The 24,469-nt window shown below is 38.6% G+C and overlaps 1 protein-coding gene across 6 annotated transcripts in view; it reads right to left on the reverse strand.

Annotated features, from left to right (window-relative positions):
• Positions 1-2,394: 2,394 nt before the first annotated feature.
• Positions 2,395-24,469, reverse strand: part of PCBP2 (poly(rC) binding protein 2) — a 46,759-nt gene continuing 24,684 nt past the window's right edge. For 2 of the 6 annotated variants that reach the window (XM_053708300.1, XM_053708299.1), the window contains exons 8-13: positions 23,144-23,245; positions 19,197-19,238; positions 18,650-18,725; positions 11,409-11,464; positions 10,650-10,819; positions 5,015-5,518 (exon numbers count right to left, since the gene is read on the reverse strand). In XM_053708300.1, coding sequence (XP_053564275.1) covers positions 5,146-5,518; positions 10,650-10,819; positions 11,409-11,464; positions 18,650-18,725; positions 19,197-19,238; positions 23,144-23,245 — 819 coding nt within the window. In that variant the 3' untranslated portion in view covers positions 5,015-5,145. Of the gene's footprint in view, positions 2,821-4,950; positions 4,991-5,012; positions 5,519-10,649; positions 10,820-11,408; positions 11,465-18,649; positions 18,726-19,196; positions 19,239-23,143; positions 23,246-24,469 lie in introns of those variants that run through there. The other 4 variants (XM_053708304.1, XM_053708303.1, XM_053708305.1 and 1 more) reach the window with 4 other exon arrangements.

Below are 24,469 nucleotides of genomic sequence, written 5' to 3' on the forward strand. Positions count from 1 at the left end.
GCCATCAAAACATCAGAAGTCGCAGGAACCACCTGGGCTTCCGTCCTGCTGTGTTTGCCTTGCAACTTAGATAAAACTTCTGTGAGAGTAGATGATGTAACTGCAGCCATATCCTGCAAAGTGAAAGAAGCAGGCACCGATTAAGAACATGGCGTCGTTTGAGCGGGTATTAAAGGCTGTGACGCTTGGGGAGAAAATAGCGGCATACCCGGAATCTCATCAGTCTGAACAGTCTTTAGACATATCTATTAAAAAATATCCTCTTTACATTGTAAGGCTCTCTCAACACAAGTGTCACAAAGTGTAACAGGGGGTTACACAATGGCATCTAAAACACATGGGACATGTATTTTGCTCAATGTCCTCCATAGTAGTAGATGCAAAGTACAAGCTTGGTCAAGTCCCTTGTAACAATCTATTAGTGCAGCAAATAGTGTACTGTGCCTTTAAACGTTTTAGTAAGCCCCCAAAAAGGATTAACAATAACAGCAGGTAGGTGCAGATCAATTATATGTACCTCACATGGGCCCCGTTTGTTAAAAAAAAAAAAAAAACGCACCAGTCCCAGAGACTCAGTCAACCCGCCACACCTCCGCGGCGGCTCCTACCTGCCTCCGTGTGACAACCGATCCCCTCCGATCAGCGTGCCTAGGAACGTTTGTAGCTGTTGTGACAAACTGACTTAGGGGCTGCACAAGTACACTTCTAAGCTCCAAGCACTTGTTCACCGGGACTTAACTGAGACGCAGCAGCACATGTAAGCGCGCAAAATCAAGTCCCGCCCATCGTGGGCGGAAACACAGAACCCGGGAAAAAAGTAACACACGTTAAGTCATTTTTGCCCGCCATGTACCGCAATGTCTAATAGCCCCAGCGTCAGCCAAAAACACTATTTGCAAATCTGTTTCTATGTAACAAACAAAACTATGCCCGCTATTGTACTCTACATCTGAGAAGCATATTACATATCCCAGCGCTTCTGGCTAAAGTGTGCCGGATTGTCTGGCAAAATAAACTATGTGTGGGTTGTCATTCTTGTACCTAATGACATCCAAACATACTGTACAGGGAACCCTTACCAGAGTCCTTAACCCCCAAAACAATAACAGAGAGCACCGTCAGTCCTGAGTATCTGCTGCAAGCCCCAGAAATAAAGAGACTGCACCTACCTCCATGCTGAGTAACAGCATGAAATTACCCACAGTGTCAAGAGGTCCGCTATTTCCTCCAGAGGTCCTGTGAATAAGGAAGGGTCTTAGGCAAATTCACCAAGTCCATATCCAGGCAGCGCCAATAGGGGAGGCGTAGTGAGTGTAAAACATAACCAGTTCCCAGCATAATTGGTTCTTCCAGAAGCTGCCCGGTAGTAATAGTACACTTTGGCACCATTTTAAATAAAAAATTATTGATTAAAGAATCTAAACACCTCACTTTACCTCTTCCTATCACTAACACAGGCAAAGAGAACGACTTGAGTGGGAGGGAAGGGAGGAGCTATTTATGCAGCTCTTTGCCTCCTCCTGCTGACCAGGAGGCAACATCCCATAAGGATGAAATCCGTTGACTCGTCCTATCTTGTAAAAGAAAATCCCTTAATTATCCATTCCCCAGTTTTGTATAACAGTTATAATAAATGTTTTACCTCTGTAATTACCTTGAATCTATGCCTCTGCAAACTGCCCCCTTATTTCAGTTCTTGACAGACATATTTTAGCCAATCAGTGCTCACTTCTCTGTAAATACATGTGCATGAGCTCAATGTTATCTATTTGAAACCCATGAACTAATGCCCTCTAGTGGAGAAAAACTGTCAAAATAAAGGCAGCCTTCAAGGTCTAAGAAATTAGCATATGAACCTCCTAGGTTTAGCTATCTACTAATACCAAGAGAACAAAGCAAAATTGGTGATAAAAGTAAATGGGAAAGTTGTTTAAAATTGCATGCCCTATTTGAAAGTTTTTTTTGGACTTAACTGTCCATTTAAGCTCTGGCTGGGGTGTCTATGCCTCCTCCAGGTGGTGGTGGATTTCCCAACAGTGATGAATGGAACTGTGGACTCTCAATGCCATTATAAAGAAAAGGAATCAAGTGTCTTTACAATCGAAGATCATTTTTGTTTAGGTGCATGGAGGAGAAAAAAATAAATAAAAAGAATGATACTAGAGCCAGATTGTTAATAGTCAAGTGTTTATACTGAATCTTAACTGTGTTCTAAAAGTAGAAAAATATACAGCAGCTACTTTACCACTTTTATTGAACCAAAAAAAAAAAAAAGTTTAATTTTACTTCAAAGAGAAAACAAGTAAAAAATAAGGGGGGGGGGGACACACAGAATCTCAACAGCACACATACTATGCAAGGCTAAAACTGAAAGCAACTGCAGTAGACAGGAAAGACACAAATTCCAGTCCGTCTTTATTGGTTTTCTGAAAAAAAAAATCCTGACGTTACAGAACTAAATTGAAATGCATTTAATACCCCACTTGACACTGAGAACAGAAAGTGGGGGGGCACAAAAACTTTTATAAAACTAAAATCTTTATGTCAGCAGGTTAACAGCTGGAAAAAAAAAAAAAAAAAAAAACATTGAATTAAAATTCAGTAATTTCATTTAATAAAAAAAAAGTTGACATGTAGATGAAGGAAAGCACAAAGAAACTGAAATTTTTGCAAACTAGTTAAAACCTGAAAAAAAAAAAAAAAAAAAAAAAAAAAAAAAAAGCCGTTTGCAGGGCTATGTAGACTGACGGTGAGCTAAACAGGAGGGAGATGTTGGAAGATGCTTAACTGCTTCCCATACCACCGGCTTCTGATGAAAGCCTGAAAAAAACAATAAAAAAAAAAACAATATGTATATCAGAAAGTGTATATTACAATGAAACTTCTTAAAAATAGATAAATTAATTACCATGCACGAGTAACCACACAATGTGCAAATCTATATGGAGAATTTACAGAGATCTTGATTTTACATTACTTGGCAAAAAACGTAATACATGATTCAAACACCAAGCTATCACATTTCTTCTGGATTGTGTAGCCATAAATAGTCTGTTTAATTACTTCTAGATTTAAGGGACAATATGCAATAAAAATTTTTTTATGGAATTCGCAACATAAAAAAAACCAAAAAAAAAACCCACATAACTCATTCTAAATGACAAAGTGATGCAGCATAACTATAAAAAGCTGACCGAAAAAAATCCCCAGAACTTTTCTATGTAAAAAAAAAAAAAAAAAAAAAGGAAGATATTTTGCCAACAGCCTCAGCTCACCAGAGTAAGTGCTGTGTTAAAAGTTATATTTCAGTTAATGCCCAGCAGCAGAATTAAAAAAAAAAATAAAAAAAAATTATATATATATTTTTTCCAGCATCAGTAGTGCTGAGGTCATGAACTCTTACTGTGATTTCATAGTAAACTGAATAGGGCAATAACATGTGTGCAACAACATGTATGCATGAGGCACGTTCCCTTGCAGGTCCCGGGACAGCACTACCGATTTGCAGCTTAAAGTCATTTAACAATGGGTTGTAAATACTTAGGACATTGAGGTAAAATCTCTTTTTTACAGAGATGTTCAGGTGATACTTTCTAGCCAAGCTTTTTTACAGCTATGTTGCATCACTTTCAAGTGCTTCAACATTTGGGTATCATAGACCGTAAAAAAAAGCCTTTTTAAAATTTATTGTAAGCCCCCTAAAGCTGTATATGTAAAATCTACTTTATTTTTTTTTTTATGGGGCACTTTAAGACTCATGCCATGTGAAAAAGCAGCCAATTCTTTCAAATAAGGGGTTTTGATAGTCTGTAGCTGGTATGTGAGAGGATATTGAGGTGGTTGAATCACCTACCCCATCCAGCTCCCTTAAAGTGGACCCACCCCTTTGTGACATCTCCACACATTTTTGTCAACGTCACTCCCCATTGATAGTCATTCACATTGGACCGGTTAAAGTGAAAGTAAATCCTAGCGGTTTACAAACACTAGGATTGACTATTGAAACAAATAATGGGGACTTTCATTCATGAAGTATAAAATACTTCATGTAGAAAACTCCTTTGTTTCAATTGATCACCGTTTTTAGCTGCTACTGCAGCCCACAGCGAATTTTTTTTGCTAAGAGGTGACGTTCTCACCTCTTAGCCTATAGCCGTGAGGTAAATCAGGCTCCCATGGGCGCCAAGCCGGATTTATCGCACGGCTACTGGCTAACAGGTGAAACCGTCACCTCTAAGCAAAAAAAAAATTTAAGCCGTGGGCTGCTGTAGCAGCTAAAAACGGCGATCGATTGAAACAAATAAAGGAGCTTTCTACATGAAGTATCTTACACTTCATGAATGACAGTCCCTTGTTTCAATGGTCAATCCTAGTGTTTGTAAAACGCTAGGATTTACTTTCACTTTAAGGGGTATGCTACTAATGCATATCTTAGAAGGCCTGAAAGGTGATTGACAAAGTCCAAAGAAAATAGTCTATAAATGGAATGTAGACATACAGTTGTAAGGGACTAAATACATTTATACAAATCTTACATAGGTCTTACAAATGTTAAGCTTTAAAAATAAAAACGGAACGTAGTAATCCATATTAAAAGCTTTAAAGTGGTCAGGAAACCTTGAAGCTGTTTTGTATACCATATTACATTTTAAAAATTATTTGACAACAATTAGCCATCTCAAACTATTTAACTACACAAATTAGTCATTATAGCATCTCCACACAGAAGAGCAGACGCAAAACAAAATTCAGTAGTACCCAGAATTTGGAATAAAAAAAATAATCCCACTTACCCAAATAAAGTCATGGCAAATAGAGCCTTTGTTTGGCAAACCAATGGCTGTTTTTATTAAAACAATACTCACACAATCAACTATAAACAATTATTTCAATCAATACAGAACACTAAGAAAATTACAAGAAAATTGGCAAGCAGGAAGCTGTTCTTACCAAATGTTTTTAAGTCTGTATCTTGCTGTCTAAACACTTTCTGTAGTAAAGGTAATGCATTAATTTAACATTAAGGATTACAGCAAATGCAACATTACATACATATTTCAAACTGGACATGTTAAAATAAAAATTGTATAGGACATCCCAATACATGGGACATGCCAGCAGTCTGCAACTCATACAGTAGGAAATTCAGTAGGGAGAGAAACGTGGCTTGTCCGATTTCACTTTAGAGTACAGCTGGGCGGCACAGGCAGGAGCAGCAGAGGAGGAGGTAGAGGAAGAGGCTGTGGACACGACATTTAGCGCCAGGAGTGGGACAGGTTTCATATCAAGCAGATTGGCGATACGGGGGACAGTCGAGGGGTTGGGGAGTCTGGAAGGTGATTCCGAGGAGGAGGAAGAGTTTGTGGAGGCTGAGGAAGGTTCGCAACCCCCGGCTGTGGAGGCAGTCACCAGAGAGGAAGGGGCGGCGTTGGAGGAGGAAGGGATTGAGGTTTGAGAGATGCTGAGAAGGTCAGGGGTCGAGGTGCTCTGGGAAGAGGAGGGTTTAGCGCTTTCAAGACTGTAACAGAGGAAAAAGAAAAAAGGGAACAAAACAAAAACGGGTGGGTGGGAGGGTAGGTACAAACGGAGGAGCACAGGAGGATACAATGGAAGCTGAGTGCAGCACAGGCACTGAGTATCCAAAAGTACCAAACACCAGTATATAAATCTATGCATACATATTTGCTTCTAGAGACAATGCTGGTGATATACTAATCAAGTAACTAGAACTAGGTGGCAAATTGTTTAGATAGTGATTCAAGTCTAAACAATACAATCAGTATTGATCATGCACTGTATAGAAAGTATAACATGATTTAACACTTAGCACAAAATAGGCATTAACACCCACATCACTTCAGTGAAGTTTTTGGATATTCCATATGTTAGCCGAAGTTCCCCACTGCTAAATTTCGAAAAACAGCAGAAATTTGGTAAGAGTGCCTTTTATTTATACATTTACCAGGACTACTGGTTTCATCCAGTTACTAATGTGGTATGGTGGAACCACCCACTGAGATAAAATGGCTTGTAATATTTTAACAAAAAAAAGTTTCAGACTATTAATTCTTTTAAGGTCTGCACGATGTAGAAGAAACTATTTATATATTTCCTTTTGTAATTTAAAATATTTCTCATTTCAGTTGCCTGACACCCGGTGTATTCATGAAACTCATGCAACCCACCAAATAATGTATCTTCCTATTATAGTAGCAACTCAAGGCAGTTGCATTAAATATTTTAAACTTGGTCCGTCCACAATTCTATATGTGCATGACCCAATTCAGTTTCAAGTGAAAATTATAAGGGACAGTCTAGTGAAAATTAAACTTTCGTGATTCAGATAGGAAACTTAAAAATTGCATGTCCTATTTACTTTTAACAAATTATCTTTGTTCTCTTGGTATTCTATGTTGAAAGTTAAACCCCCTAGGTAGATGCATATGCTAATTTCTAAGCCCTTGAAGGCCGCCTCTTATGTCAGGGTGTTAGTTCATATGTGTCATATAGATAACATTACATGGAGTTACCTAGGAGTCAGCACTGATTGTCCCTTAATGTTATTTTGGTAGACTTGCATTTTAGCCAGTTTACTAAAAAAAATTCTCCCCTTTAATTTGTTTCCAATGATCCACTTTACCTGCTGGAGTGTATTAAATTGTTTACAAGTATTTCCATTACCCTTATATTGGAATTTGAAATGATTTAGCCTGTGGCATCCACACCCATTCTGAAAGTTTTTGACCTCAAGGCCAATCTGTGCAAACAGCCAGTAGAAGAAATTACTCCCAGTAGGGTATAGAAGAGATAAGGTAATAAAATAATCTTTATTACCCAGTTTTGCATAACCAGTTATATTAATACACTTTTTACCTTATGTGATTACCTTGTATCTAAGCCTCTGCAGACTGCCCCCTTATTTAAAGGGACAGTATACTATACAATTGTTTTTCCCTTCATTTGTTTCCAATTACTTTTTTTTTCCCCAGCTGCAGGAGTATAAAATGTATGAATTAGTTTATTTTGTGTTTTGAAGCCAGGCCCTAATAAAATGGGTTGAGCTTGGAGAGTATGTAAATAATGTGATAAAGTAATCTGATTATATCTAAAAGTATTGATGATTAGTTTACGGGCAGATATAAGATAAACCTGCTTTATTTTATATCTGCCCATAAACTAATCATCAATACTTTGAGACAACAATGGAAAATTAACTTTTTTAAAGAAAATTCTGGAGTAGACTGTTCCATTAAAAAAAAAAAAAAAAAAAAAAAAAAAAAAAAAAGGGACATTCCAGCCATAATTGGAACCAACATGGATCTCAGTTTAGAACAGAAGCATTTTGTAATAGCAGCGGCATTTTAAACGGCACTTGCTCAGAGAGCTTAATGGGACACTGAACCCAATTTTTTTATTTCGTGATTCAGATAGAGCATGCAATTTTAAGCAACTAATTTACTCCTATTGTCATTTTTTATTTGTTCTCTTGCTATCTTTATTTGAAAAAGGCATCTAAGCTTTTTTGTTTCAGAACTGCCGGCCCATTTTTGGTGAACAACCTGGATTAATTTATACACCAATCAGCAATGACAACCCAGGTTGTTCACCAAAAATGGGCCGGCATCTAAACTTAAATTCTAGCATTTCAAATAGAGATACCAAGAGAATAAAGAAAATTTGATAATAGGAGTAAATTAGAAAGTTGATTAAAATGTCATGCTCTATCTGAATCACGAAAGAAAAAACATTTGGGTTCAGTGTCCCTTTAAGGCGCTTGTACCATAAGGTAATTACTCAATTTGTTAATTTCTGACATGATACAAGCCCCACTGAGCAGATGCAGTAAGTGCAGGTGCACTGAGAATATCTAGCTATGCTTCACATGCTGAGAAAAATGACTAAAAAAAGAACATATTTGATTTAACTTTTACTAGACTTGTTTGTTTTAAGTAATTCATCTATGGGATTTTACATTTTTACTTATGTCCCTTTAAAAGTATTTGTAGGGTCTGGAGAGTTCATTTAAAATAAAATATCCTCTATTTCAATACCACCAACTACCTTTAGTTCAGTGAAAGCTAGAAACATAAGTTGTGCGAAACATGTAAACTAAAAGCACATCTGCTTTGAATAGACAAGGGGCCAAACACTTCCTGCTTAAAGGGACAGTCTAGGCCAAAATAAACTTTCATGATTCAGATGGAGCATGCAATTTTAAACAATTTTCCAATTTACTTTTATCACCAATTTTGCTTTGTTCTCTTGGTATTCTTAGTAGAAAGCTTAACCTAGGAGGTTCATATGCTAATTTCTTAGACCTTTCAGATTGCATTTTAACAGTTTTTCACCACTAGAGGGTGTTAGTTCACGTATTTCATATAGATAACACTGTGCTCGTGCAGTTATCTGGGAGCCATCACTGATTGGCTAGACTGCAAGTCTGTCAAAAGAACTGAAAAAAGGGGCAGTTTGCAGAGGCTTAGATACAAGATAATCAGAGGTTAAAAGTATATTAATATAACTGTTGGTTATGCAAAACTGGGGACTGGGTAATAAAGGGATTATCTATCTTTTAAAACAATAAAAATTCTGGTGTAGACTGTCCCTTTAAAGAACATGTCCCCATCATTCAGATTTTACAGACAGGCCATAGATGTTAAACTTGCAAATCAGTTTATCGTTTTAACATTGTATGAAGCATGTGCACACTGGAAGATTAATAGTCACTCACATTTGTAAAATGTTATTACTCACCAAGATAGACCCCTGAAATAGCCAATGTCCCCCATAAACAGCAGGGCTCGGTATAAGCTGTTAAATCACAGCAATAATCACACACACACAAAAAAAAAAAAAAGAAACACAGAAGCTGTTGCTACGGAGAGGCTAGTTATGCAGTTTCAAGGTCCAAGATCTCGGTAATGTTAACAAAAAGCAAGCGCCAATTAAGCATCGCCCAATGTATACAATGTTGGGGGGAAAAAAAAAAAAAAAAAAAGTTTACTGCTCCATTAAAGCATCTGATACAATGGCTACTATTGGCAATGTCTTATGCTTATTAACGCAGGCTATTTGTATTAATGCACAGGGCACTAAACAGGTATAGGGGTAGTTAAAATTGTTGTTATTGATTTTTTACAACTTAAAACCTCCCTTATGGCAATGCATTTTTCCCTTAAAAAGTTGGAAGGGGTCTCAAATCCCAACTCACTTAAAGGGACACTGAACCCAAATGTTTTCTTTCGTGATTTAGATAGAAAGTTGCTTAAAATTGCATGATCTAATTTACTTATATTATCAATTTCTTCGTTCTCTTGCTATCTTTATTTGAAAAAGGCATCTAAGCTTTTTTTGGGTTCAGAACTCTGGCTAGCACTTTTTTATTGGTCAATGAATTAATCCACCAATCAGCAAGGACAACCCAGGTTGTTCACCAAAAATGGGCCGGCATCTAAACTTAATTCTCTTAGTATCTTTATTTGAAATGCAAGAATTTAAGAAAATTTAATAGGAGTAAATTAGAAAGTTGCTTAAAATTTCATGCTCTATCTGAATCACGGAAGAAAAAATTTGGGTTCAGTGTCCCTTTAATCACATCGTTCCGCTAAATGTAGCTGGCTCTCACAGAAACCAGCCAGCAGCTTTATCCAGGGCAGGAATAAAAATTCCTCTCTGCATGCTGTGTGAACAGAGGACTTTGGGGGCCACAAATAAAGATATTACTCATTATGCAAAATTATGGGAGAGAGGGTGGTTACTGTCCATTTAAAGGGACATAAAATAAGTTGGGATAGAGACAAAATATATGTAACTAATTACTTTACCTGCTAATTTATACTGCAGTGCTTAGTCATTAACCCTTTATTTTATGTTTCCGAATTGTACAGCTATAACTCCCCCCCACACATTAGGGCTGCATCTACATTTGATATGGTAGAATGCAAGACTTTAACTCATCTTCTGGAGCATGCCGAGAAGCAAATAAGCTGCTGTGAACTCAGTTGAAATACAATGCCTGTGTTTCTGATGCTAAACACTGATGGGGGGGGGGGAGAATCAGTCTAATCCAGACAGCATGGCTACATAATTGCTTGCTTTTTTTTTTTTTTTTTAAATACTTGTCAGCAATTTTTAAATGCAAACTATTTTTACTTAATTAGCTCTAAGTCAGCTATCTGTGAATATACTCAAAGACCCAATGCTTCCCAGGCAGAATAAAGCAGCCATGTGCATATCTAGAACCCCTTAATTTTGTATCCCTAGCATATGCAGCACATTTGTTTGATGAATACTGATGACTAAACATAAGGTGTGTGTAAGCCTTCAGTTGAACAAGTCTGGTCTAAAAAGGAATTTCCTTGTTTTAGGTGAAAACCCTCACCAACCTCTAAGCTCGTAGGTTAAACATCTAATATGTAACCCCTTGTTTAAATTGACATAAAAATGTCATGGAGCACTGGCTTTTTCAACCACCATAATCCAACAGAAAACACATCAGCATACGTCCAAAGCATATTAAAAAAACGGGTTGAGTCTACATAAAATTATGTCAAATAATCATGAGAGCCATGTCTCACTCCTATTATACCAAATCTAATCAGGTTGCAGACATCAGAAACATTTTAGAACCATATCTGCTCATGTCTTACCTGACATTTATAAGATACTGAGCCAAGCTGATACTGGCTGTAGATCCAGTGATGGTCACCTGACGGTCAGTTGAACCCTCAACAGGGTTAGCAATTTTAATCTGTGCCCCAGACATCTGGCGGATTTCATTTATTTTTGCACCCTGCCGTCCAATTATACAGCCAATCAACTGAAAGGAGAAACAATCTGTTATGATTTAATTTTTAAAACTGCAACTTCAGTGTAATCTAGCCTTTGTGTCTGCAACATTTGGTCGAGTATTAAAGATGAAGCATTTCTAAAGCATTAAAGAAAGTTAGTCAAAATTAAATCTTCACGATTCAGGATTAGAAAGTTGCTTAAATTGCATGCCCCATTTCTTTTATCATCAAATTTGCTTTGATCTCTTGGTATTTTTTTTTATTAAAAACTTAACTTAGGTAGGCTCATATGCTAATTTCTAAGAAATGGAAGGACACCTTATCTCAGTGTATTTTGACAGTTTTACAGATAGACCGTGCTAGTTCATGTGGGCTATATAGATAACTCCACTGGAGTGAGCACAATATTATGAGTCAGCACTGAATGGCTAAAATGCATGTGTCAAAAGAATGGTGATAAGGGGCAATCTGCAGAGGCTTGGATGCAAAGTAATCATAGGTAAATATACATTTTACTAAAACACTCCTAGATGGGCTATATAAATAGATCATATACAAAACATTTACGCAGAGAAAAATCCAGTGCACAAAGTACCCTTTGAGGTCTTAAATACTTACATCATTTGGAATGGTGAGTTCATGAGAAGTTGTTTGAGCTGAAGCATCAATGCCACCTGTAAGAGGGCAATTAAATAAGTTAAATGCTACACACACACACACGTGTAATTCTGCAACACAGGACCCTTTAGAACTAGAAATACTGATATTAGCCCAAATACAGACAACACTTCTGAAAACAGTAGCAATATGCTGCCATAAAGGTAAAACTCAAAAAGAAATAAGTTTGCGCAGGTTCAAGCTTTGCTTCCAAATCTGCATGAAGAATGATCAAAAGCAGTGGTTCATACAACAGTCCAATGATAAATGCAAACAGATGTACACAGGTGATTTAAGGCCAAGTCTTGTGCACAAGAAGGGATTTCTGCAATTTGTAGCATTTAAAGTGACAGTAAATCCTAGAGTTTGTGAAACACTAGGATTTAACTGTGGAACAAATAAAGGGAACTTTAGTTAAAGTACTAATGCTGAAAGGTCCTTTATTTGTCTGAAGCTTTCGCCGCACTGAGCTCCACGGCAGAACGCTATTTAGCTGTGAGGTGACGTTTCCACTTCTTGGCTAATAGACGTGTGGGCCAGCTGGCACCATGCCCGATAACTAGCAAGCTATTAATCGCCTCACAACAAAAACAGAATTTATGTTTACCTGATAAATTACTTTCTCCAACGGTGTGTCCGGTCCACGGCGTCATCCTTACTTGTGGGATATTCTCTTCCCCAACAGGAAATGGCAAAGAGCCCAGCAAAGCTGGTCACATGATCCCTCCTAGGCTCCGCCTACCCCAGTCATTCGACCGACGTTAAGGAGGAATATTTGCATAGGAGAAACCATATGATACCGTGGTGACTGTAGTTAAAGAAAATAAATTATCAGACCTGATTAAAAAACCAGGGCGGGCCGTGGACCGGACACACAGTTGGAGAAAGTAATTTATCAGGTAAACATAAATTCTGTTTTCTCCAACATAGGTGTGTCCGGTCCACGGCGTCATCCTTACTTGTGGGAACCAATACCAAAGCTTTAGGACACGGATGATGGGAGGGAGCAAATCAGGTCACCTAGATGGAAGGCACCACGGCTTGCAAAACCTTTCTCCCAAAAATAGCCTCAGAAGAAGCAAAAGTATCAAACTTGTAAAATTTGGTAAAAGTGTGCAGTGAAGACCAAGTCGCTGCCCTACATATCTGATCAACAGAAGCCTCGTTCTTGAAGGCCCATGTGGAAGCCACAGCCCTAGTGGAATGAGCTGTGATTCTTTCGGGAGGCTGCCGTCCGGCAGTCTCGTAAGCCAATCGGATGATGCTTTTAATCCAAAAAGAGAGAGAGGTAGAAGTTGCTTTTTGACCTCTCCTTTTACCGGAACAAACAACAAACAAGGAAGATGTTTGTCTAAAATCCTTTGTAGCATCTAAATAGAATTTTAGAGCGCGAACAACATCCAAATTGTGCAACAAACGTTCCTTCTTCGAAACTGGTTTCGGACACAGAGAAGGTACGATAATCTCCTGGTTAATGTTTTTGTTAGAAACAACTTTTGGAAGAAAACCAGGTTTAGTACGTAAAACCACCTTATCTGCATGGAACACCAGATAAGGAGGAGAACACTGCAGAGCAGATAATTCTGAAACTCTTCTAGCAGAAGAAATTGCAACCAAAAACAAAACTTTCCAAGATAATAACTTAATATCAACGGAATGTAAGGGTTCAAACGGAACCCCCTGAAGAACTGAAAGAACTAAGTTGAGACTCCAAGGAGGAGTCAAAGGTTTGTAAACAGGCTTGATTCTAACCAGAGCCTGAACAAAGGCTTGAACATCTGGCACAGCTGCCAGCTTTTTGTGAAGTAACACAGACAAGGCAGAAATCTGTCCCTTCAGGGAACTTGCAGATAATCCTTTTTCCAATCCTTCTTGAAGGAAGGATGGAATCTTAACCTTGTCCCAAGGGAATCCTTTAGATTCACACCAACAGATATATTTTTTCCAAATTTTGTGGTAAATCTTTCTAGTTACAGGCTTTCTGGCCTGAACAAGAGTATCGATAACAGAATCTGAGAACCCTCGCTTCGATAAGATCAAGCGTTCAATCTCCAAGCAGTCAGCTGGAGTGAGACCAGATTCGGATGTTCGAACGGACCTTGAACAAGAAGGTCTCGTCTCAAAGGTAGCTTCCATGGTGGAACCGATGACATATTCACCAGATCTGCATACCAAGTCCTGCGTGGCCACGCAGGAGCTATCAAGATCACAGACGCCCTTTCCTGATTGATCCTGGCTACCAGCCTGGGGATGAGAGGAAACGGCGGGAATACATAAGCTAGTTTGAAGGTCCAAGGTGCTACTAGTGCATCCACTAGAGCCGCCTTGGGATCCCTGGATCTGGACCCGTAGCAAGGAACTTTGAAGTTCTGACGAGAGGCCATCAGATCCATGTCTGGAATGCCCCACAGTTGAGTGACTTAGACATTGCATCCGGGGGAGTGGGAACTCCATCCGGAAATCTTTGCCCGACGACTCAGAAAATCCGCTTCCCAATTTTCCACTCCTGGGATGTGGATAGCAGACAGGTGGCAGGAGTGAGACTCCGCCCATAGAATGATTTTGGTCACTTCTTCCATCGCCAGGGAACTCCTTGTTCCCCCCTGATGGTTGATGTACGCAACAGTTGTCATGTTGTCTGATTGAAACCGTATGAACTTGGCCCTCGCTAGCTGAGGCCAAGCCTTGAGAGCATTGAATATCGCTCTCAGTTCCAGAATATTTATCGGTAGAAGAGATTCTTCCCGAGACCAAAGACCCTGAGCTTTCAGGGATCCCCAGACCGCGCCCCAGCCCATCAGACTGGCGTCGGTCGTGACAATGACCCACTCTGGTCTGCGGAAGGTCATCCCTTGTGACAGGTTGTCCAGGGACAGCCACCAACGGAGTGAGTCTCTGGTCCTCTGATTTACTTGTATCCTCGGAGACAAGTTTGTATAGTCCCCATTCCACTGACTGAGCATGCACAGTTGTAATGGTCTTAGATGAATGCGCGCAAAAGGAACTATGTCCATCGCCGCTACCATCAAACCTATCACTTCCATGCACTGCGCTATGGAAGGAAGAGGAACGGAATGAAGTATCCGACAAGAGTCTAGAAGTTTTGTTTTTCTGGCCTCTGTCAGAAAAATCCTCATTTCTAAGGAGTCTATTATTGTTCCCAAGAAGGGAACCCGTGTTGACGGAGATAGAGAACTCTTTTCCACGTTCACTTTCCATCCATGAGATCTGAGAAAGGCCAGGACGATGTCCGTGTGAGCCTTTGCTTGAGGAAGGGACGACGCTTGAATCAGAATGTCGTCCAAGTAAGGTACTACAGCAATGCCCCTTGGTCTTAGCACAGCTAGAAGGGACCCTAGTACCTTTGTGAAAATCCTTGGAGCAGTGGCTAATCCGAAAGGAAGCGCCACGAACTGGTAATGCTTGTCCAGGAATGCGAACCTTAGGAACCGATGATGTTCCTTGTGGATAGGAATATGTAGATACGCATCCTTTAAATCCACCGTGGTCATGAATTGACCTTCCTGGATGGAAGGAAGAATTGTTCGAATGGTTTCCATTTTGAACGATGGAACCTTGAGAAACTTGTTTAAGATCTTGAGATCTAAGATTGGTCTGAACGTACCCTCTTTTTTGGGAACTATGAACAGATTGGAGTAGAACCCCATCCCTTGTTCTCCTAATGGAACAGGATGAATCACTCCCATTTTTAACAGGTCTTCTACACAATGTAAGAATGCCTGTCTCTTTATATGGTCTTTAGACAATTGAGACCTGTGGAACCTCCCCCTTGGGGGAAGCCCCTTGAATTCCAGAAGATAACCTTGGGAGACTATTTCTAGCGCCCAAGGATCCAGAACATCTCTTGCCCAAGCCTGAGCGAAGAGAGAGAGTCTGCCCCCCACCAGATCCGGTCCCGGATCGGGGGCCAACATTTCATGCTGTCTTGGTAGCAGTGGCAGGTTTCTTGGCCTGCTTTCCCTTGTTCCAGCCTTGCATTGGTCTCCAAGCTGGCTTGGCTTGAGAAGTATTACCCTCTTGCTTAGAGGACGTAGCACTTTGGGCTGGTCCGTTTCTACGAAAGGGACGAAAATTAGGTTTATTTTTGGCCTTGAAAGGCCGATCCTGAGGAAGGGCGTGGCCCTTACCCCCAGTGATATCAGAGATAATCTCTTTCAAGTCAGGGCCAAACAGCGTTTTCCCCTTGAAAGGAATGTTAAGTAGCTTGTTCTTGGAAGACGCATCAGCTGACCAAGATTTCAACCAAAGCGCTCTGCGCGCCACAATAGCAAACCCAGAATTCTTAGCCGCTAACCTAGCCAATTGCAAAGTGGCGTCTAGGGTGAAAGAATTAGCCAATTTGAGAGCATTGATTCTGTCCATAATCTCCTCATAAGGAGGAGAATCACTATCGACCGCCTTTACCAGCTCATCGAACCAGAAACACGCGGCTGTAGCGACAGGGACAATGCATGAAATTGGTTGTAGAAGGTAACCCTGCTGAACAAACATCTTTTTAAGTAAACCTTCTAATTTTTTATCCATAGGATCTTTGAAAGCACAACTATCTTCTATGGGTATAGTGGTGCGTTTGTTTAAAGTGGAAACCGCTCCCTCGACCTTGGGGACTGTCTGCCATAAGTCCTTTCTGGGGTCGACCATAGGAAACAATTTTTTAAATATGGGGGGAGGGACGAAAGGAATACCGGGCCTTTCCCATTCTTTATTTACAATGTCCGCCACCCGCTTGGGTATAGGAAAAGCTTCTGGGAGCCCCGGGACCTCTAGGAACTTGTCCATTTTACATAGTTTCTCTGGGATGACCAACTTGTCACAATCATCCAGAGTGGATAATACCTCCTTAAGCAGAATGCGGAGATGTTCCAACTTAAATTTAAACGTAATCACATCAGGTTCAGCTTGTTGAGAAATGTTCCCTGAATCAGTAATTTCTCCCTCAGACAAAACCTCCCTGGCCCCATCAGACTGGTTTAGGGGCCCTTCAGAACCATTATTATCAGCGTCGTCATGCTCTTCAGTATCTAAAACAGAGCAGTCGCGCTTACGCTGATAAGTGTGCATTTTGGCTAAAATGTTTTTGACAGAATTATCCATTACAGCCGTTAATTGTTGCATAGTAAGGAGTATTGGCGCGCTAGATGTACTAGGGGCCTCCTGAGTGGGCAAGACTCGTGTAGACGAAGGAGGGAATGATGCAGTACCATGCTTACTCCCCTCACTTGAGGAATCATCTTGGGCATCATTGTCATTGTCACATAAATCACATTTATTTAAATGAGAAGGAACTCTGGCTTCCCCACATTCAGAACACAGTCTATCTGGTAGTTCAGACATGTTAAACAGGCATAAACTTGATAACAAAGTACAAAAAACGTTTAAAATAAAACCGTTACTGTCACTTTAAATTTTAAACTGAACACACTTTATTACTGCAATTGCGAAAAAATATGAAGGAATTGTTCAAAATTCACCAAAATTTCACCACAGTGTCTTAAAGCCTTAAAAGTATTGCACACCAAATTTGGAAGCTTTAACCCTTAAAATAACGGAACCGGAGCAGTTTTTAACTTTAACCCCTTTACAGTCCCTGGTATCTGCTTTGCTGAGACCCAACCAAGCCCAAAGGGGAATACGATACCAAATGACGCCTTCAGAAAGTCTTTTCTATGTATCAGAGCTCCTCACACATGCGACTGCATGTCATGCCTCTCAAAAACAAGTGCGCAACACCGGCGCGAAAATGAGGCTCTGCCTATGATTTGGGAAAGCCCCTAAGAATAAGGTGTCTAAAACAGTGCCTGCCGATATAATCTTATCAAAATACCCAGATTAAATGATTCCTCAAGGCTAAATATGTGTTAATAATGAATCGATTTAGCCCAGAAAAAGTCTACAGTCTTAATAAGCCCTTGTGAAGCCCTTATTTACTATCTTAATAAACATGGCTTACCGGATCCCATAGGGAAAATGACAGCTTCCAGCATTACATCGTCTTGTTAGAATGTGTCATACCTCAAGCAGCAAGAGACTGCTCACTGTTCCCCCAACTGAAGTTAATTCCTCTCAACAGTCCTGTGTGGAACAGCCATGGATTTTAGTAACGGTTGCTAAAATCATTTTCCTCATACAAACAGAAATCTTCATCTCTTTTCTGTTTCTGAGTAAATAGTACATACCAGCACTATTTTAAAATAACAAACTCTTGATTGAATAATAAAAACTACAGTTAAACACTAAAAAACTCTAAGCCATCTCCGTGGAGATGTTGCCTGTACAACGGCAAAGAGAATGACTGGGGTAGGCGGAGCCTAGGAGGGATCATGTGACCAGCTTTGCTGGGCTCTTTGCCATTTCCTGTTGGGGAAGAGAATATCCCACAAGTAAGGATGACGCCGTGGACCGGACACACCTATGTTGGAGAAATAGCCTTCTACCGTGAACTGCCTGAGGCACTCAAATAAAGCAACTATTTTATACTTTATGACTAAAAGTCCCCTTTATTTGTTCCACTGGTAAATCCTAGTGATTCACAAACACTAGGGATTTACTACTACTAAGTCAATATAACTAAAGGCCAATTTTGTTTTCTTCTTTAAAATGCTGAGATCTGTGCAAATCCTAAAAGGGCTCAAGTAAAAAATAGTTTGCATTTAAAAATAAAATAAAGCTGGCAAGAATTTTAATTCCCCCCATAAGCAAAATTATTTGCATAGCCATGCTGTCTGTTTCACGCCCTCTGTTAGTTTAGACATTAACACTGTATTTCAACTAAGTTCACAGCAGCTTATTTGCTGCTAGGCATGATGCAGCAGATAATCACTGTCTATTACACTAGATCTAGATACAGACAAATAAAAGGAAGTGTGTGGTGGTGGTGGGGGTTAGAGCTGTACAATTCAGAAACTTAAAGGGTTATGGCGAGACACTGCAGTATCAATTTGCAGGTAAAGTAATTAAAATGGATATATTTTGTCTCTATCCCAACTTGTTTTATGTCCCTTTAAGATTGCATGCCACAAAATTACATACGCTGAAATGCAGGCTAGGGAACTTGTGGGTTTCACTGATACAACTCTGAAACCAGAGCTCTCAAAAAAGGAATGTGTGCATCATTTTAAATTTAAAATACAACTAGCAAACATTTATAGCCGACTACAGTGAGTGCAGGATAGGTTTCTTACCACTGAATCCAGTGTTACCACTATGAGACATAGGGAAGTGAGACTGCTGCATTGCCAGTTGGTGCAGCTTAGTCAGCTGAAAATAAAAATAAAATATATAAAAAAAGTTGCAATCTGTTAAATATTCAGAAAATCAAAAAAAGCAGAGTAGTGAGCCTGAGCTGCTGTTTAACTCCTGTTTAATAGTGCTCTATATAAATCATCTAGATGCATCCTGGCAATGTAGAATTTTCCTAAGGACTAGGAAGGTGCAAAGATCACAGGGTGAATCAACAAAAAGAAACGTATCACATGTAGATCCCCTTTATGTATAATGCATCACTTCCATGCATTTATGAGCAGAAAACTCATACAACTGCAAGTAGAATTCACACCGAAGCCTCTTGCCAATAAACCTAAGGAAGCTAAGTAAAAATGCCAGCTGAAGGGTGAAGAGATTATACAGAAAAGGAAAAAAAAAGCTCAGTTATAAAAATCAAACAATACATTACTTTCATGTCACCGTATCAACAGGGAAGGACAAAAGCAAAAAAAAAAAAAAACTTACATCAGGCTGAGGAATGGCATATTGTCCTTGAATGGTGTAGGCCTATAAAAACAAAGAAAAAGGAGTATTATCAAACAACGCAGTCAACCAACCAGAGCAGGGGGATTACTAGATAGTTAAATAGGCAACTGACAACCTAGCATGAATTGACATGTTTCCTTAAAGCAGAATATATATATATATATATATATATACACATACACACACATATACATACACATATATATATATACACATATTATATATATATATATATATATATATATATATATATATATATATATATATATATATATATATATATATATATATACACACATACATACACACTTTGAAGATGCACACTAACAATATCAATGAAGAGCAAATTAAATTTTTCTCTTGATGTTTCAGTGCTCTGAACAAGTCTCTTCAGGATTTTTTTTGAACACAGTATTCTGAAAAACCTGGCACAAATCTCATACTTTAAACCAGATATTTTATTGTACGTTGTTCTTTCCATATTAGCCTGCATTTATTCATATGTGCGGCATACAATCACATCGAGTTAAACAGGAGTTAAACAGCAGCTCAGGCTCATGATGTGATTGGACGCTTCACAAAATATAGTCTAGTGAGTGACCATCACTAATTTGTAAGACCATGCACCGCTCCTGCCAAAAGGACTAGCAACTGCAAGATGGCTTCTTTTGCAAAAATTAACACTGATTTAACATTTTAACTTTTTTTATCCTTTATTTGTACAAAAAAAATTATATATAAAATGTTTCCACGGCCACCCAACATGAAGGTTGCCATCAGAAAGGCATTCCCAAAGTCCAATCAACTCCCCAGCACATATGCAATAAAAAGCTTTATGTAGGTAGATGGGTGAATAAAGCTAAGGTTTCAAGCACTTAGCATGAATAAGGGGTAATCAATCATTGCGCATCTAACAAAATAATGCTCCTAAAGAGATAGTAAACACCTTGTAATTAAGATATTTCTGTTGTGGTGTTAGCCAAGTTAACATTTTTCAACAAAGGATATCTGAAGAATGAAACAAATTAAAGAGAAGCAGGGATGTGGAATTCCTATAGCCCGACGCCAGGACATGCAGTTTTGTGTGCCGGGCATGTGGTTTCTTATTACATTTAGCCCTGCTGCGGGCAAGCAGACAGCGTTAGGGCTAAAGCTTTTTTTTTCCTTTTTCATAGTAGTGGTTGCACTGCTTGCCTTTTAACACCCATGGCTAACAAAGGTTGCTGCAATGTATTTCTGTGCAATACACTGCAGCTATTTTGGAAGCCATGGGGTTAACATTTGCTTTGTTTAGATTAGAAGCTGTGGAGGAGGGCTGCTCAGCACACGCGGTACTGCTGAGCCTTTTCAATGCGGGAGAAAGTGTCAGAGTGCCTACTTCCTACAAGCCTGCCGAGGCTTGATTTATACAGCCCTCACTTTAAATAAACAGTGTCAGTGGAACGGTGTTGGTGAGGCTCTTATTTAGATTTATGTTGAGCTTAGATGATATTGTTACCGTGTGTAGGGTGTTTTTCTTTTTGCTGTTTATATCAGTGATTTAAAAAGTCTACAAATGTTTTAACTGAGCATTTTGAAAATGTGATGCAACTTGTGTGTTTAGAGACCAGTGTGTTTAACACATGCCTTTTTATATTACTTGTACCTCTGTTACATTAAAAGCAGTGGTTTTCAGTCCAGTCTTGCTTTGGAACATTTTTAAATTTAGAGAAATAATTTATATATCTTTCATACCCCAATAACAAAAAAGGATACCAGTTATCACAATAGTAGACAAATTATTAGGAACATTGCACAGCCATAATTTACTTTATTACTTCATATTACCTTAGCAGGTGACACCTTTGGTGAGAATTACTGATTTTTATATTAATAAAATAAGCCATAAACTAGAGGTTATTATTGTCTAAGATGATATAAAGCCTTTTACCTTTATTTGTAAACAACAAGACATTTGCCATCCTTTTAATGACAACTAATGCAGCAAATGATGCAGGCACATAGCAACATGGCAATTTTTAGTAATACAATTATAAAGTTTGCCATGTCCCTGCATTAGTTACACACACATATATTTAACCTCACCTCCTAGCCTTTCACGGTTTGCAAAGCTCTTACTCCTGAATTTAAGAAGTTAAAGGAATAGTCTAGGCAAAACTAAACGTTCATGATTCAGATAGAGCAGGCAATTCTGAAGGGACAGTCTACGCCAGAATTGTTATTGTTTAAAAAGATAGATAATCCCTTTATTGCCCATTCCCCAGATTTACATAACCAACACAGTTATATCATCTAGTGCAGTGGTTGCCAACCGCGGACCCCCAACAGTCCTGGTTTTCATTATAGCTAAACCAGTGCACAGGTGAAGTAATCAGCTGATCTGTAACCAACCTGCTCTCATCCATCAGTTGATTACTTCACCTGTGCACTGGTTCAGCTATAATGAAAACACCCTGTTGGGGGTCCTTGAGGACCGCGGTTGGCAACCACTGATCTAGTGTAACCAGCATTTCAATGCATATAAATAGACTCATGCGGTTGTCTCCGTTAAGTTTTTTTTTTTATATATATAAAATAAGCTACAATTCTCATTTGGAAATATGTTCTGTTTAATTTAACTACCTACTTGCATTTGTTGATTGCATTAAAGTATTGCTAGGTCTGTCTCCTTATCAATAAAAACCTAATTTAAATACAGTTTTGATTCAAATTATTTTGCAAATCAGGACAAGGAGATTGTCACGAGGGACAAGTAGATTGGGCTCCCGCTTTAGTCCCTTGGACAAGTAGTTTTTTTTTAAAATTCCACACCCCTGGAGAAGTAAATTGGAATGTTTAAAAATGTATTCTCTATCTGAATCATGAAAAATCTTGTGTTTCATATCCCCTTAAATTCTAAGGAACAGAAACTTAAAAAGGGACAGAACACCAAAATTGTTATCGTTTCAAAAGATAATCCCTTTACTACACATTCCCTGGCTTTGCACAACAAACGTTCTATTAATATACTTTATAACATTTAAACCTCCAAATTTCTGACTGTTTCTAAGCCACTACAGACAGCCTCTTACCTCATACTATTTTATTAGCTTTTCACAAGAGACTGCTCATCCATGTGGGCCATATAGATAACATCGTACTCTCGCCAATGGGTTGTTAATGACATTGCACTGATTGGATATTTATTGACTTGCATTTTAGCCAGCCATATGATCAGGGGGCTGTCAAAAGAGGCTTTGATACAAGGTAAATCAAAGGTTAAAAGAAAACTAATATAACCGTGCTGGCTGTGCAAAACTGGGGAATAGGTAATAAAGGGACAGTTGACTGTCACTTTAATATTCAGAACTAAATTACATGAAAAGTGGCAAAAAATAAATAAAAAAAAAGTATATTGCAGAGGTCTCATTATGCAAACCTCCAGGTGATACACTAAACATTAAAGTACATGTGTGTGGGGGGGGACCCATCTGATTTATAAAGCTGCTTAGACTAATTGCACATGATCTGTGATAAAACACCGTAAGTGTTCAGGAAAAGGACTTAAAGGGACACTGAACCCAAATTTTTTCTTTTGTGATTCAGATAAAGCATGCAATTTTACGCAACTTTCTAATTTACTCTTATCAAAATTTTCTTTATTCTCTTGGTATCTAAACAAGTGCTGTCCAGTGTACTGCACCAAAAAGTGTCTAGCTCCTTAGCTTAGATGCCCTTTTCAAATAAAGATAGCAAGAGAACGAAGACAAATAGGAGTAAAATTAAAAAGTTGCCTAAAATTGCATGTTCTATCTGAATAAAAAAAAATTTGGATTCAGTGTCCCTTTAAAGTATAAAAACCATATACCATTGAATAGACAGCTCAGAAAATGATTGATGTCTGACTAAAATATCAGTAAATTGAAAAACAGCTCATTAGAACCTACCCCATGGAGATCCACAGCATCTAGGGAGACCCCCCCTGTGTGGGACCTTCGTCCCTCCCACAGGTCAGTCTCACATGCGTGCCCTCCGGCCTGGCGCGACACCTGTTGAACAAAGCGAAAACGAATTCAGTTATCTCTGATAAGTCATAGCCTCGGTCCTCATATTTAATCCACCACCACATACCCTTTGATGAGGGAAGGGAGAGTCAGTTCATGGATCCAAAATGAAGCCAGAGGATTATGCTCTTCCTTCCCAACACCTGCACTCATTTCTATCTCTTAAGCCCACTCACACATGTTCAATACAGCTTGTTGAATTTGAAACATTGTACCCAGAGGGTACAATGGTCACAAATTATCCAATGTTAAAAACTAACTAACCAAAATTGTAAGCTACTGGTATTCTGTGAAATAAAAGCCAATGTATAAACCACTCTTTAAAAATTGTATAACAGCCCATTTTTACTTTAGATATATTTACTCCCTTTTCTCACTGACATATATATATATATATATATATATATATATATATATATATATATATATATATATATATATATATATATATATATATATATATATATATATATATATATATATATATATATATATATATATATATATATATACACACACTCTTCCTCTGCTGAAAAAGCCTAGAAGCCTTAGTAGTGTTTGTACATGCTATAGTTAAGACTTCTATTAAAAAAAGGTTGAGAATGACAATCTAGAATTAGGAGGCTACAAGTTTGCAGCATTTAAATGCTAAAAATTATAGAATTCTGTATTTACTCTTCCTATAAACTTCACTACAGCTCTACTTTGAAATGTATGGTGATAAAGTTGCTGAATTTGGACCAAGATTTAAAGTAACTTTTTCCTAGGATTGATCTAACTTCAGAATGTTTTATTAAACTTGAGTAGGACCCAAAGCCTAAAAGATTACACTAAAATTGTAGCATACCGATTACAACATGCTTTCTCTAACAACCACCTGACTGTCAGACGTATTCCACATTTGATGGAACACATGCTCCTAGGATGGTACAGTTTTTATCACAAGGCAGTGAGAGTAGGCTCAATAACTACCAAATATTCATTTTGGATCCATGAATGAAACCCATTACACAATTGTACAGTATTTTAAAATGAAGACTAAGGTAGGCTTTTACAGAGACACTAACACTTTGTTCAGATAGGTGATGCAACAGTTACACTTACCAAAAAACAACAAAAAAAGCCACACAGGATGTATGTCTAACCAAATCACATGCACCGCACAACAGTAATTCATGCACAGTCAATAGCTAATGAGCTTCTAGTAGT

This window comes from Bombina bombina, chromosome 3 (genome assembly GCF_027579735.1).
Source record: "Bombina bombina isolate aBomBom1 chromosome 3, aBomBom1.pri, whole genome shotgun sequence".
In the NCBI taxonomy this organism is placed as follows: domain Eukaryota; kingdom Metazoa; phylum Chordata; class Amphibia; order Anura; family Bombinatoridae; genus Bombina; species Bombina bombina.